Raw genomic sequence first — 15,697 nt, forward strand, 5'->3', positions numbered from 1 at the left:
TGTTATACATCAGTTCAAACTCTCGGAGTGCTTAGTAAGGCTCGGTATTAGGCCATAGGTTATGTCTTAAGTTTATCCCCGCAGTCATTTGGTGAATTCTATTATTTAAAAGTTATATTTAAAAAACATTTATAAGACTTCAAATCCATAAAAGTTATACAGTTGTAAAGTATAAATGCATAATTTTATTTTGTAAGAATTTAGATTATAAATATTCCCGGAATCATAGGGACAAATTCGGCGCCTCCATTTGATCAGTTGTCAAGCAGCAACACATGTAAACATCAACGTTTTATGAACATGGCCTAGGCAAAACTAAACCTGGCTGAATTTAGTTGACAGACGAGCGATTTGAGTAGGCCTGGACTGCCTGCCATTCCTAACCAGCAACGATCGTCCAGTTTATATCAAAGAATTAACTGAGTGGCTTTCCACACCGCTTAATAGGCCTACTTGAGTTAAGAACCTTCCCATAGCCGGGTCATAGATCCATGGTTTCATCTTTATTTCACCAGCTTCATCACCAGGTTGATCATTAAGTTAGGATCAGCAGAGGCCTTTACCTTATTAATATTTTTATTATAGAGCCTACGCAAAAGAACTTCTGCAGTTTCAGAAGATGCCACATGCCAAGACACCAAAACAGACCCAACCTCTTTGGAAGGAATGGGACTACAAAGCACAGAAAAAGGGTGTCCGCAGCACAGTCTATTCTGTGAATGGAGATGAATATACCGGGGAATGGCTAGATAACAAAAAACATGGTGAGTTAGGCCTGTACTAAGTGATCATCCAGTCATAATGCCACAGATGGACAAAGCATAATAAGTGTACACCAAGATGGTTAAAATACTGCAATAATTTACATCACATGATAGTAATAATTTCAGTTTTCATATTTCATACCTGCCAATTTTCAAAGTTTTACCATGAGTCTCACGGCACAGTGTCGCAGTAGAATCTCAAATCGTTCATGCAAATATCTTGATCTGGTATATGAAACAGATCGAGTTATGGATATTTTTCATATACCTATAGAAAAAGGATGTAGAACTATTTAAAAGTCATTGCAAGCTGCCAAGGAATACAATGCTTGCTATCAAAGAACTTTTAAGAATGCAAACTTGATGAGTTTTATATGACGTTAGAACGTTCCATAAAGTCACCATGATTTGGCCACCAAGCTAAAGGTTTTCTCTTGGATAAATCCATGTTTACTCATTTGGGGAAAGAAATATACTTTAACAATTCCATACATGATCTACTCGTATCCTTCACAATTCTTCTTATGTTTAGCTAACAGTATGAATGAGTGGCAGAACAGTATGTAACATTTGCAAAGAAATGATTTCACAGAATTTCTTTGAGGCTGTTGACAATTTAGGCCCAGGGAGGACAACATTTTAAGGTATGCTTTGACTGTCAATACTAAAAGTGACTTTAGACTCCATGAGTGCATTGTGTAAGGTACAGTAGCTATGCTACAGATCCTTTTGTATGTGATACAAGAAAAGATTTACATATTAATCTACTTAATACAACTTGATGTTGGTGCAGTTTTTCCAGTTTTTATGAAATGCTGACAACTTTGATTTTGGTCCACAAATTAGGTAAAGGTACTCAGAAGTGGAAAAAGACAGGCACTCTTTATGATGGTGATTGGAAGGTTGGTAAGAGGAATGGTTTTGGAACTCTGAGTATCCCTCATGAAGAAGGTGGATACAAAAGAATCTATTCTGGAGGATGGAAGAATGACAAGAGACACGTAAGTTAAAGCAACGGTTTAAAATATCTGAAAGGATTTTAAAGGAGAAGTATCATGAGATATCAAGGTGCAAATTCATTTCTGGAGAAGAGGGTGGGATCTGTCTCCTTTTAGATACTGTATGCCACAGGTGTACTAATTGGTAAACTTATTAGATTTGCATTGTTTTAATTTTTTGTTTTCCTGTTCTGGGGAATGCTTTAATGGTATGCATCTTTATCATGTAGGTTTATGATAAGGTCTGGTTTGTCTCTCCTTTAACCGCAAACATGTGGCAATTTTTCTCTCTTTTTAATTTCTGGCTATAAATTTGAGAGAGAAAATCTCAGGGAAAACGGGTTTGGAGGCCACTGGGTTCTTAAATGATGGCCTCATCAGTCCAGTCGATGTTTCTTTCGTCGTTTCAAATGGCCTGTGATGTTCTTATCTTTACTTCTCACTTTATATATTTTACTCATCTTCAGGGTTACGGCACCAACTTTTATTCTGCCGAGGAATATTACGAAGGCGAATGGTATGCAGACAAACGTAGCGGATGGGGGCGAATGTACTTTGCAGATGGCAGCATCTATGAGGGAGAGTGGTACAATGACGAGAGGAATGGACAAGGCATGCTTAGACTGGGTAATAATAATAATAATAATATTCCACTTTCATATAGCGCTTTATACCACCAACAGCTCTCAAAGCACTTTACAGACATTATTTTAGCCCTGGTCAATGATAGCCTGTCGCAGAGACAATCCCTCCAGTCGACAGCAGTTATATACTGCGCCCAATGACAAGTTACCTCACAGGTACCCATTTAACCCCTGGGTGGAGAGAGGCAATTGAGATAAAGCATTTTGCCCAAGGACACAACATAGTGAACTAGGCAGGAATCGAACCAGCAATCCTTGGATCACGACGCCTTAGCCAATCGTCCACCACGCTCCGGTATGACTTTGTAGTATTGATACTGAGTATATAATAAAGTACACACAAAGTTCTGCTACTTTGTGTTCAAAATGTGTGTCAGAAGCATTTAATCATATTCTTTGTAGTATGCATGCTGATGTATTTGAAAATTACACTTTTGGTTATAGTAAGTGTACACATAAATGAAATAGTTGTGGTAAAAAGTACACAGGTTTCTGTCCTCTTCTGAGAGTCCATATTGAGATGTCTGTCCGTACAGTTGTGGTAAATGGGTTCTTCTCTTCTTTATGGACTTGAATTTAAGTTGCAAGCTCAGCTTCCTGTTGGTCTCAGAGATTACCTCTAATGGTGCAATCTCCCCACAAAGAGTACAATGGGAGAAGCAAGAATGATTCTTGAGACTAAAGTTTGCACTTAATTACCACCTCATTAGTATAACCAGTATTAAAGTATTGCATTCGTCATTGATTTACACTGTATTAGTTTGCAGATTTCTTAGTTGGAATGTTCATTGTTTCAGTATTGCCTTCAGGTATGCTAGAAAGTGTCAAATTTGTTCAAATTTGTTTAAATTTGTTTTAACAGTATTTTATTGCCACTATTTTGCCTACAGAGAAAGTACAGGATTTATTTAGAGTATGAAAAACTTAAGGAAAGGACATTTTGATTAGATTTAGGGATATTTAAGAAATTTACACATACATTCAAATGTTGCAAGATTCACCAAATCTCTTGTAATTCCTTAAATGTAGAAAGTCTACTATAAATACCCTTGACAAGGTGAAGTCATACAAATAGCTAGTGTGTGTATCATTTGACCTTTACTCAGACATGGGCATATTGGAATCATAAAAACAGCATCCCTCATTATGTGATAATATTATGTGAAAGACTAGGCGATCACTTGAAATGTCTCCATAGGTCGCTTTCAGGGTTTTTGTCACCTTATCCAGTGTTATCATTATAAACTAGTACTAATGCAAAATATGCCTTTGTTAAAATTCATATATAATTATTGTATTGTTTTTTTCCGTTTTCAGCCACAGACAATAGATACGAGGGATCTTGGAAAGACGATCAAAAGAATGGACCTGGGAAGTTCTTTTATTTGGACAAAGGTCAGATGTATGAAGGTGTTTGGGTGGACAATATTGCAAAGTGTGGCAATATAACAGACTTTGGCAGAGATGGTGCTCCTGAACCAACACAATACCCAATACCAGAGGTAGAAAATCAATTTTTAAAATGTCTTATTTAAATCTCTTGATGATTTTTTGTTTGTTTTTTGGTCATCCTCTTAATAAATGAGGGTTGATTATGAGTCATGAATATGGTTCAAACCTTTTAACTATTGTGCAAGTGTAGATACGGTCATCAGAGCAAATTTTACTTTAAAGGAGGAAGGTCAACCTGGACTAGTTTCAAGATTCTCTGAACAATAAAATTTGATTGTCCAATAAGGTTAATGGATCATGAAAGATGTGAATGAATTAATTTTAACTGTGAATGATGTGGCTGTCCCTCAGATATCAAAACTTGATCAAGGGTAGATTTTGTTTATCCAAAAGAGCTTTAGTTCATCTCTGGTGATTTAACAACCCATAATGATTATTACTTAGCTTTCCAGACAACTACTGGCTGTAAAAGAGAAAAACGGTTTGCGTAGATCACCACGGGTTAGGAGTTTTGAGAATCATGGTATACATTCACTTAAATGTAGAATGCTGATTGGATTATTTTTTATCGTACTTTGAATTCCATATGTAGCTTAAATGTAGTTTAAAAAAAAGCTTTGGTAGAAATTTGTGACTTGAGTTTGAAGTTTACACTGAACTGTGGACTGTGCTATATGACATAACCATGATAAGAATTTTTCAAAGTAAGATTAATTGACGAAATTGAGAAATTATATTTTTTTGATTTTCTTTCTGTAGATCAAACTTGCTGATTCTGAAGCAGCTTTAAGAGAAGCCGAAGAAACTTTCCTACCAGAGCAAGATTAAAAAGACAAATTTATAGGTCATGGAAGATCAATTGAAAGTCAATGGAGGTCAATGAAATGTCTTCAGAGGTTTAACAGTTCTATAAACCTATGTGCACCGGTGAATGTGCTACTGAATAATTGGCACTACCTAACATAACCATGACATGGTCATTGTGCATATATTCATAATGTAACAAAGAATGAAGGCCATCTTTTGAAGATTTCATATCATGAAAACATGAGAGTTAACTCTAGTGGACACTGTATTTATTGTAAAAATGTATATAAAGGTCATTCAATAGAATTGAAAGCAATGGAAAAGGCTCTTGGTTTTGTTTCTTTCTGTTTGAATTCTTCAGCATTCGATTCAACAAAACTTAATTTATACATATTTTGTGATCTTTGCCAAACAACCTCCCATATATGGAAACTACAGCATCAGACAAACTGCAGTAATATCCAGTGTGAGCATTTCATCTGTGAATGTGTTCTTAAGACCATGTGACTACACTTTCAAAGTATGTTATGGGTAATCACATATCAGTAACATCTGCTGCCCCCTTTGGTTCATAACACAACTCTGTATAGCAAAGTGATAATATTATTTATAATAACCCAAACTGAAACAACATGTAGAACTCTATAATTTATTAGAACCCATTCTTCTACTGCAATCAAACATTTGAACTGTAATGACAGCACTATAAAATAACAAATTTTGAAGTTCTTTCAAGCTCAATGATAGTTTTAATAAGTAATTTCAATATTAACTGCAGGATTGAGTAGTTCAATAGTTGTTTCTTTCATACAGCTGACTCGTTGTAACTAAGACCTTTATGAGTATATATATACATGAATCCCTTATAGGTTTATACTAAACTGCATGCGACTACATCTCTCTTGTGTACAATAAACACCATACAAATTACAAAATAAATCTACACAAAGTTAGTGAGGTAAAAATTGAGTTTTACATCTACTAGAGAGCAATTCATGACCTTAAAATGTAATTATACAGTCAAGTTGGTATTTACAAGTGTTTAGTTTACGAAAATGTGTAGAAAGAAGGAAAGAACAATTTTGCGATTATTGTGATAAAAATTCTAAAAGTCAGTTCAACAGTTCTTTACAAAGAGGGATTTTCATTTACAATAATACTTGAACAACTGACCAGAAACTATAGATATATTTTAGTTTATTAATGTTATATTACTTCAATGTTTAGAAAGGCCAGAATAATCTTTTCTTCCAAAAAAGTCCTGACTTGACATTTTCCTTTTATACTCCATGTGTGATGTCAACATTAGACATTGTTTCTGACATATTATCAAAAAATGATCTGTTATGCTCCAGCAGCTTGCTTATCTACAGTTCATGACAAATGTGTTATAATAAGAAAATACTTGTTTCATCAGGCTTATTCCAAAATCAGTGATATTAAAAAAAAAATCAGTAAAATATCAATAATACTTTAACAATTGACCAGAAACTATAGATATATTTTAGTTTATTAATGTTTGCAACAGTATCTTCCTTCAATGTTTAGAAAGGCCAGAATAATCTTTTCTTCCAACAAGTTCTGACCTGACGTTTTCCTTTTATACTCCATGTGTGATGTCAACATTAGACATTGTTTCTGACATATTATCAAAAATGATCTGATATACTCCAGCAGCTTGCTTATCTACAGTTCATGACAAACTGTGTTATAATATGAAAATACTTGTTTCATCAGGCTTATTCCAAAATCAATAAAAAAGAAAAAAGGGGTAAAAAACAAAGTTGTTGCATCAAGTAGGTCTCCCCCTTGGCTTAGTGAAGCAGATCTCGACTCCAAACTCACGAGAAAAGGCTTCCCATTCATCTTTGGTGAAAAGAGGGCACGAATGGGCCACAACTTTCTTCAACTTTGGACAATGTCTCAAATCGGGTAAGAATTCATCGGTGAGTTTACGGCAGCCTGACACATTCAGCTCTAAAGCGATGGAAACAGACAAAAAGGAGAGACATGAATATGCATAACTAGTGCAAGCTTTAAACCCCCCCCCACCACCCCCCCCCCAATGTTCAGACAGGATTGTCTCTACACTTCTCCATGTGGAACTCATAACCTCTGTGGTTTAAAATTAATATTAAAGGTACAACTCAGAAAATAATTTCTCAATATGCTGTAAACATCGGATGGAAGACTGTCTCTTGAAGAAAATTCCAATCACGCAGATACCATCAAACTGGGAAAATGGAGAATTGTCATAGTGCATGTCATCAGCCCAATTTTAACTTGCTCAAAAATGTACTTATGGAGTCTTTCATCCCCTAAATTATTTCGAAAATGTCTCATGGAGGTAAATGTGCTCTGAGAGTATGAGAACTGTTCATCAATCTTTGTGTATAAATGACCATTATTTTCCATTCTAGTAGATTTGTGAAGCAACACTGATGGGCTTAAAAAAAAATATTATAGAGAGGGCATCTCTTAAGATTAGTGGATGTTGTCATGAATGTAGACTTTATTGATCTTTGATGTGTGTGCAAGGAAATGCAAAGGGGGAGGTGTAAAGCAGAAGTAGAAAATAGAGGTAATGTTGAATAATTGTTAATCTAAAGGTTTAATATTACTTTGACTATTTCAAGGCAGCTTTGGAGCTGATTTGAGGCAATTTTCTATGTTCTTCAGAACTAATATAACATCACAGTTATTGTTTTATTACCCTGACTAGCCATGTTTATTTTTAATTTATGAACAAGAGTTTCAGTTTTTTGTTGTAAATTTCTAATTTGGCTTTTTGTATCTGATCATGAATGATCTAAAGATGTCTGGACGACAAAACTTTTAGAAATACAGTCGAACTATTAATTGGTCATCTGTTCATTGGTCATTAATTGGTCAGCTGTTAATGTTCACTCGAGCAAATTTTGTAAGAGGCTGTCTCATTATTGATTAACTGTGGCCAGGTTATTAAACTTGAAGAAAAGCTGTGATCATGCAAAGGCCAAGAACTACTGCAAAAGTTAACTTCATGACAGACAGAAGGATCACTTCATGAGAGATGGATCACGTCATGGAATCTTTAACTGAAAATGATTTCAATCTTGCAGTTTGCAACGACTCACCGATGAGACTCTTTGCTATGGGAGATGTCTCATTTACCATCTCCCTGAGACCAGCATCTGTAAGGCCTCCACAATAGCTGATGTCTAGGACACTCAAACTGCTCATACAGGGTATCAAACAGCTTAAACCCTTGTCTGTGATATCACTTCCCGTCAAATGGAGCTTCTTTAGGTCTCTGAGTTTCGATCGGTCATCCACCAAGCCTGGACGGTGTTCGTCGAGATGTGAGCAAAGCAATTCAAGTATGCCGTCTTCCACACCACTCACCCACTGAAGATCGAGTACTTGCAACAGAGGGCAATTTGAGGAAGCCAGAGCTGTCACAGCACTCCAGGAACTTCTACCTAGATAGAGCTCTTCTAGATTGGGTAGCCGTGGCAACAGCCACGCTAGTTGTTTATGACTGATGTTAGTACCAGTTAAGTTAAGACTCAGTGGTTGTCGTCTGACGATTCCTCGTAGTGCTTCGGGTTTGAGAGGTGATAAACGGGCTAGACTTAGAGTTTTCCACAACTGTGGATCGATGCACCACTCATTCCAAACCTTACACACTTCCATGCAGAGGTTAATTTGATATGGGGTCATGAAGCTGAATATCTCCATCCACAACTGACGGGTCAGTATGTGGCTATCCCCATCCACAGTTTCAAATTGTTCAGGGGGAGGAGTGAGGCAAACAGGTCTAACCACATAGAGGGGTTTGCAGACTGGTTCATCCGTTTCCATAGATTGGTTTAGGTCATCAGTCGACATCTGACGAGAACCGACCTTGCATTTACGCCACGCAGCACGACCGCGGATGCTGTGATACTTGGCCTGCATGACTTTATGCTTTGCCATCTGCTGACCTGCGTTGCTTCCTTTACTTCTGCCGTATTTGTAGAGGCCGGTCCCAGCTTTCCCCTTATTTTGTGATAACAGAAGCCTCGTCACTGACCCCTTTCCCTATGAAGAAGGGAAACAAGGTGAGTTGAGTTGGTATCAATCCCACCACCACATTGTTATGACTTTTGATGATTTAGACAAAGATTTGGACATGCAAGAGCATAAGAAAGGGGACTTTTATATAAGTAAATTGTTTGCCGATTTTGTGTTTGTTGCACCTATGCATCTTACTTGGGAACATCAATTTTTACCGGTTGATAAAAACAGTTTATACCATATGTGTATAGTTTGGCACTACCTGCCAGGTTCATTTTTTGATAAGAAAGTAATGTTTTTGCTACCTAGTTTACACTTTTGGACAACAAACCAATCTCTTTGTTCAACAAGAGAAGAAAAAAAGAAGAAACAAAGTTAAGAGAATAAACAGATCATGAAAGATATGCCTTTCCTTTTTGGTGAAACTAAAATTTACAGTAGTACCAAAGGCTTCCATCAGTCACTGTTTGCTGAGAAGTTAAAACAAAAAATTCTGTGTTTGCGAGAACAATCGTGACGTCAGCTAGGAACTTCTTATGATGCATGACCAGCATTTTTATTGTTGTGACATTATTCTATAACCAAATATCTAATAACATCAGGAAATATTGCAAAAACACAATTCATTTGAGGAAAGGAAGACTATATTTTTCATTCAAACGAAAGAAAATATCCAACAGAAAAAACATGTCGCAATGAAAGTGGAAAAGCTCAACTTTACAACTATGAACATTATATGAATACACTATAAACTACATCACTCACTAAGTACTTTCAAAAGTGACAAACTGAAGGAAAAAAATGTAAAATCCAATTAAGCAATACAAACGGTTCGACTTTTCTTACTTGTCGTTTCCGACACAACTTTTTATACATTTGTTTTTACAGAGTGCATGAGCAATTAAGGCTGGTGACAGGAAGATCATGTGATAATTTTTAGCCCCTTCCTATACTGATGAAATCATGAATAGTACTATGCTATGAATATTCATAGCTATGTCATTCAAAACCACCGAACCATCACAGTTAGGCTAATTGATAGGATATACATAAAAATAGCATTCCATGAACGAAAGAACACACTGCCTACACATTATGTCCTTAGCAAAGGAGCACATCTCCTATCGATGTTTCCTAGCAGGGATGTGGATAAAGGGTGTTCAAACAACATAGGCTATCAAGCCTATCATGCTGACAAAGAAAACTGCAAATGCACACAACTAATGTTAAAGCATCTATATGCAAAGTCCATTCTGGGTAATTTGCATCCAGAGGATAACGATTGCCTCACATAGTTTATACTTTCACTCTTAAAGTGAAATGCCATTTAAAAAAAAAAATTAGAATGCCCAGTGAAAGATTCTTAAGTGTGAAAAAGCTGATCAAAATAATTACCTTGACAGAATAATACTGATTAATGGTCAAGCAAAAGAAGATTTAAAATGTACCAGAAGGTTACAGATCAAGCAAGTTTTTAATCTCAACATTCTGTACACATACACACATCTCAATAATCTACATACAACTCAATATCGTTCTTCTGTGGCAATAGTGAAGCAATGCACTGTAACACCGCAATACACAAGCTCAGATTACATGGTAAGGTAAACATCTGACGAGGACATGAATATGCATTAGGGATTGTTAACCTCTCCCAAAGATATAACAATGACAATATTAATATGCAACTGTAGAAAACTGAAACTACAAATAATCCACAACATAATAGAGGCAAATATTTGCAAAGAAACAACTTTTAATGCTCTGCATGAATTGAGCTAACAGACAGCTAAAACCATCAAATTTCGTTTCCTGGTCAATGAACCTGGGACATTTATCAGCAAGACCATTAGAAAATATGCCCCCAAAAATAGTTTCTCCTCTGAAAAGTCAAACAACATGTTTTTTTTGTGTCTGTGCTTTTTTTTAAATAAAATGGCGATACTTTTAACAATATTCTAAGGTTTCTATTCTGATTGAAATCTCATGAAACTTTCTTAGTAGTATCAATCACCACAGCACATTTAATGATATTTTCTTTTCTCATACAGGAAACTCACTCAAACATACGTATGCACATGTGTAGCAGAAGCTATATACAACGAACCCATAAACAACAAACAGCCAACAGCCTAATCGAAAAAGGCTACTAACTTTGTGAAGAATGTAGAATAGAAAAAGAAATTCAAAATGAACAAATGGAATGACTTCAACGTTTGCAGTTTTCAACAGTATTGCCAAAAGATTCCAACACATCTTAAAAGAATAAAAACCACATCAATGTGACTCGATAACTTTTAAAATTGAAACTTTCCCTACCGCTGCCATTAAATTCACTATCCCTTAGATGAAACATCGTGTATATCTTGTATTTGCACACTAAATACCTATTTGCAGGTTACCTGTGGCATCCTACGATTAAGGGAAAGTACTATTTCTTGTGTTGTGTTTCGTTCTATGGTTCTACACAAAATATTGTCTGTTCTGTGCTTGTTCCTGGGGTAAAATTATTTGAAAGTCCAATACAGCATGCAAGACAAGGAAAGGTTAATTATATTTCACATTTTTTGCTTAGACTGCATAGTTTAATTTCACTCTTCAATCTTCTCTATAAACTGTTTCTTTATGCGTCAAGGTAGAATTATCATTAGCTTCAGGTCAGATGCTTGTTACCAGCCAACACCCTCTGCATGGCCACTGGGTGAATTTCTTCCATCACAAAGATAAACTACAAAATGTTGACTATTTTAGAAGTCACCAAGATGTTCAGGGAGCCTGGGCAAAAAACAAATTGTTATTCCACCAAACTGACTCCATTCTACGCCCTGATTCCCTTACAACAGAACTGTGACTGTGTGACCATGATGATGGACTGTCCACACTAACTGATACACATCATATCAATCCCTCACTCCTATACAGAACTGTGTAAAGAGTCTCACAAAACACAACATTAAGCAGTCACAACTGACGCCATCAGATGTACTGAACATTGCAAACATATAAGATTTATGTGAATTCAAGACCAGAGACCACCCTGAGGCTAAAACACAACGCAACTCTAGCATCATAGTGTATTAAATACAGATAAAATTTATACCTGTTTGTGGGCTTGGTTAGGACCTGTAGTGATTTTGCCTTTCATTAAGCCTATACCAAATGGCACATTATTTCATCACTAGATAAGCAGTACTCTTTGTCCCAAAAAATAAAAAAAAGGGTTCAAAACTTTGTCAATCAGAACATTTGATTTGTAAAGTATGAAAGTACTCATCGCACACGAGAGGATCTTGTTTTAGGTTTCTGTACCTTGCTAGTGTTCACTCCAGGAAGAGTCAGACGTCCAGATTTTTTCAGCTTCAGCTGTCTTGCTTGCTGGAATTTTCCCTGAAGGGACAAAGAAAATGGACAAATAGAAAAGTTGGTACATTCGAAGGAACACACAACAATATGGCAGCAATAAAGGAAGTTTACAAATGGAGCAGTGAAAAGGGAACATGCAGCTTTAACCATTTTCCACTTTGCAAGACACCATATTGAGTGAAGATCACAAAGATTTTATCTTCAAAATGAAGAGCCCTTGCCCCCGACCACCTTGTTTGTAAATTTAATCGGGCCATAGAAATAGCTAATTGAACCTACCATAGTGTATTATACAAAACTTTCAGCACTCTGCAAGACACATCCTTTTAGGGGCACCTCAAAGCCATTTGGAGCACCCTTATTACAATGTTATTACATGATAACGACTTCATCTTACAAATGCTTTTTGTAACCAAGAGAACTTTTACCAACTTGTGATTCACAAGAGACATAAACTCTGTAGTTCACAATAACCCCTGTAGCAGCACACTGATAGCAGTACATCAGTTTACTCGTTTACAGAACATACTAGATGTAATACACATGATGTACAAATGACGCAATATGCTAACATAGTCAAACCAACACAGAGCTCTCAAAATTGCATTATGTTCCATGGCCCTTAGTTTCAGGCCTCATCAATGACATGCTGTTATGCAGCCCCACAGTCTGAGGGAGGATGAGTTCTCTCATCTATATACCGTCCAGTGATGGTTCCTTTTTGCTTCACGTTTTTATATCATATTTTGACCTTTCCATGGCCCTCAGAGACAACCAAAATCTCACCTTTTTCAGAATCTTAGGCTTGCTCTCATTTCCCTCTTGATTGGTTTCCTGTGGAAAGACAAAGTAGTATTTATGAAGTGTTGCAAGTATCTTGTGGATAGTCAAATTAGGTACTTTCTCAAGCGACTGATCCAATTTCAGCTTTTACAGTGATTTCAATCGATTCAAACTCCAATGATATTTAACTACTGTCTTTTGCCATTTTCCCCCCACATTTTATCACTCTCTGTACCTAAGTTGCAAAAAAGACATTTTAAATGCCAATGACATTGAATTTTTCCAATTTATAAAATTACACCCAACGTTGCTGCTATAATTTCGGCAAAAGTACTGGTTGTGTTTACCCAGAAACATAAAAAATAGTGCAAATATTAAAGAATGTGCAAGTGACATGTCATTGTTATATTGAGCTTCATCTCAACAGAAGAAGCACAGAGAAATCAAGTTTTTTAACATATAATTATATAAAAGAGACTGACATGTGATATAGATATTATGGAATCAGCAAAAAACAAACATATCATTAGAAATTGGGACTCAAACCAAAATATCCGATATTCCGCTGTTTAAAGGTGGGTTTCAGTTTGTCTATACTTGGTATAGGGCTATACAACCTCATGTAACTAAGGACAGTTATCAAGGCCACAGTATGTAATTATAAAGGACAGTTATCAAGGCCACAGTATGTAACTATAAAGGACAGTTATCAAGGCCACAGTATGTAACTAAGGACAGTTATCAAGGCCACAACATGTAACTAAGGACAGTTATCAGGGCAACAAAATATCCCACAGTTCATAATTCTTACCTTCCTCTTTTTCCAACTACCAGAGGACTCACCAGATTCCTGTCAAGAGGGTGAAAAACAACAAGTTAATATTTTTAAGCACTCCCCCTAGAAATTTCAATAATCCATCTTAAAGTACTTTATCATTTTTCACTTACGTTGTGTATTATATTCCTGAAACCTTACAGAAATTTGTCAAAATGGTAACATTTTAGGGACAAAAATGACAGAATGAAAAAATAACAAAGGACTAAACCACAATTTTTTGTACATAACCAAACAACAACAGAATACACAAATTTAGTTAGAGAGCCTGACAAGATCCCCTGAAGAGATCTTTGAAGCCTTGAAAAGCTTTAACAGACAAAAAATGTAAAGTCCTCTATAGTTCTTCAATTATATCTTTTTCATTTCATTCATTTATTCATTCTTGTTTCATAGCTATCTTTTTTAGATAATCTGTGGGTTCATAGCATAGAAAAATATGAATGAATTTGTTGTTAGAATTTCTGCAGAAACATCAAAACCACACATATCGAATTAACGAAAGAGCTGCTAATTTTGTACTCATTCTGGTCTTACTCCATATCATATCACATTTATCTACATAATTATAAATCATAATTAATTGAGTGCCAGCTAAATTAGATACTGTGTCACAACACTGAGTGATTACCCGATCTTTTCCTGAGACTCCAGCGACACATCTCGGACACTCCCAGCTATTCAACAGTTCATCGTTTATGACTCCTTCTCCCTCAAACTTATCCTTTAGACATACTGGATGCACAATATCATTGCACTGGTGACATTCCATCAGGGTGACCTCATCAGTTGAACCTCTCTCCTCTAGCAAGCATATTGAGCAGCAAGCGGTGTTAGGCAAGATTGGCTGTTGATAAATAAAAAGAGATGAGTAAACGCTTAAAAAATCTTTTCCAAACAGTTTCATTAATGGAAGACTTTAGACACAAAGTTAATTTTTATTGTAGACCGTCAAACAACACTGCTGTCTGTCCAGATTGTACTTCTATAACACTTTTTATTTCTTAGACATGACCCTTTAAGCAGGAGGAAAACATAAGATTTTTAGGGTCTCAAAAGACATGCTTTTACAACATAGAACAAACTTGTCAAGGAATAAATGGTGTTGAGTGTCATCAAAAGGTGCTCTGATGTTTATGTTGAAGTTAAAAGAACATGTTTTGTTTGAATAATCAGAATGGATCAACGGCTTAATATTAACATTTAGGCCTGCACAGAGGAACCGATGTCATCGTCAGTTTAGCCTTAAAGGAGCACTCCGGTGTTTAAACATACTTTCAAAGTGAATACTCGAAAACAGATATAGCTAGAGAAACAATAATATTTGCAAAAACATTTCAAATTAGCCTGCCTCATGATGACAGTAACAACTTCATGCAAGTTAAAACCTGATGTTTTTGCACCAAAAACCCAAACATTCTTGTGCCCTTCTTGTCCTACCTGCCTGTTCCCTATATCACATAACAATCATAAACATTTTACTTCCAACTTTTCTCTTTACCATGCTCCACGATATATGTTTACAATGTAAGAGCAGTCCATCCCAATCACACTGTAACAAGCTCCTACTTACGCTGAGACACTGCCTACTGATGCAAGATTGTTTCATCCTCCCTGGTCCGCCAAATTTCTTCATATCTTTGCAGAAATGACACTCCCCACAGTCCGACTGCTGACAGTTTTCGCATTTACGGCACCTCGTTCTCCGTTTACGTGTACCAGTTGAGTTGCCTCTGACTGGCGGCCGATTGTGGTGGACTGTCTTCACTTTGAAGGCTTTCTGTGAAAGAAGACAAAAATGACCAGAATACGATGAGGGGTCGAAGAAAATAATATTTTGGACTCGCAAAATGCCTTCAAGAAAACATTTCGTCTGACCTTTTTTGTCCTCCCTTGTGCAATTGACTTTATTTTAGTTCACTCATAATTTGTATATAGCAGAGATACACAATATCAAAATCCTTCCTATACACTTGTGAGACCGACATCTTTGTTGAAAAAGTTTCAGTCTGA

The 15,697-nt window shown here is 36.2% G+C and overlaps 2 protein-coding genes across 2 annotated transcripts in view; one reads left to right on the forward strand and one right to left on the reverse strand.

Moving 5' to 3' along the window:
* The first annotated feature begins 270 nt into the window (after positions 1–270).
* LOC139981181 (MORN repeat-containing protein 3-like) lies at positions 271–5,149 on the forward strand. The gene is made up of 5 exons (XM_071993382.1): positions 271–764; positions 1,611–1,765; positions 2,230–2,389; positions 3,724–3,908; positions 4,618–5,149. Exons 1-5 carry the CDS (start codon positions 620–622, stop codon positions 4,684–4,686), a joined length of 714 nt encoding a protein of 237 aa, XP_071849483.1. The 5' UTR covers positions 271–619; the 3' UTR covers positions 4,687–5,149.
* A 151-nt stretch (positions 5,150–5,300) lies between these two features.
* LOC139981185 (lysine-specific demethylase 2B-like) overlaps positions 5,301–15,697 on the reverse strand; it is a 29,068-nt gene continuing 18,671 nt past the window's right edge. The window contains exons 11-17 of the mRNA XM_071993388.1: positions 15,258–15,464; positions 14,316–14,531; positions 13,661–13,699; positions 12,853–12,900; positions 12,013–12,090; positions 7,782–8,727; positions 5,301–6,642 (exon numbers count right to left, since the gene is read on the reverse strand). Of these exons, the coding sequence (XP_071849489.1) occupies positions 6,458–6,642; positions 7,782–8,727; positions 12,013–12,090; positions 12,853–12,900; positions 13,661–13,699; positions 14,316–14,531; positions 15,258–15,464 (1,719 nt within the window). The 3' untranslated portion in view covers positions 5,301–6,457. The remainder of the gene's footprint in view (positions 6,643–7,781; positions 8,728–12,012; positions 12,091–12,852; positions 12,901–13,660; positions 13,700–14,315; positions 14,532–15,257; positions 15,465–15,697) is intronic.

The sequence above is a fragment of the Apostichopus japonicus genome, chromosome 15 (assembly GCF_037975245.1).
Source record: "Apostichopus japonicus isolate 1M-3 chromosome 15, ASM3797524v1, whole genome shotgun sequence".
NCBI lineage: Eukaryota > Metazoa > Echinodermata > Holothuroidea > Aspidochirotida > Stichopodidae > Apostichopus > Apostichopus japonicus.

What these genes read in the sequence shown, in the direction of transcription:
- LOC139981181 (XM_071993382.1), top strand. Translation starts at nt 620, where the DNA reads ATGCCACATGCCAAGACACCAAAACAGACCCAACCTCTTTGGAAGGAA. An exon ending in GCTAGATAACAAAAAACATG is followed by an intron (nt 765 to 1,610) that starts GTGAGTTAGGCC and finishes TCCACAAATTAG; the next exon opens with GTAAAGGTACTCAGAAGTGG. An exon ending in GGAAGAATGACAAGAGACAC is followed by an intron (nt 1,766 to 2,229) that starts GTAAGTTAAAGC and finishes ACTCATCTTCAG; the next exon opens with GGTTACGGCACCAACTTTTA.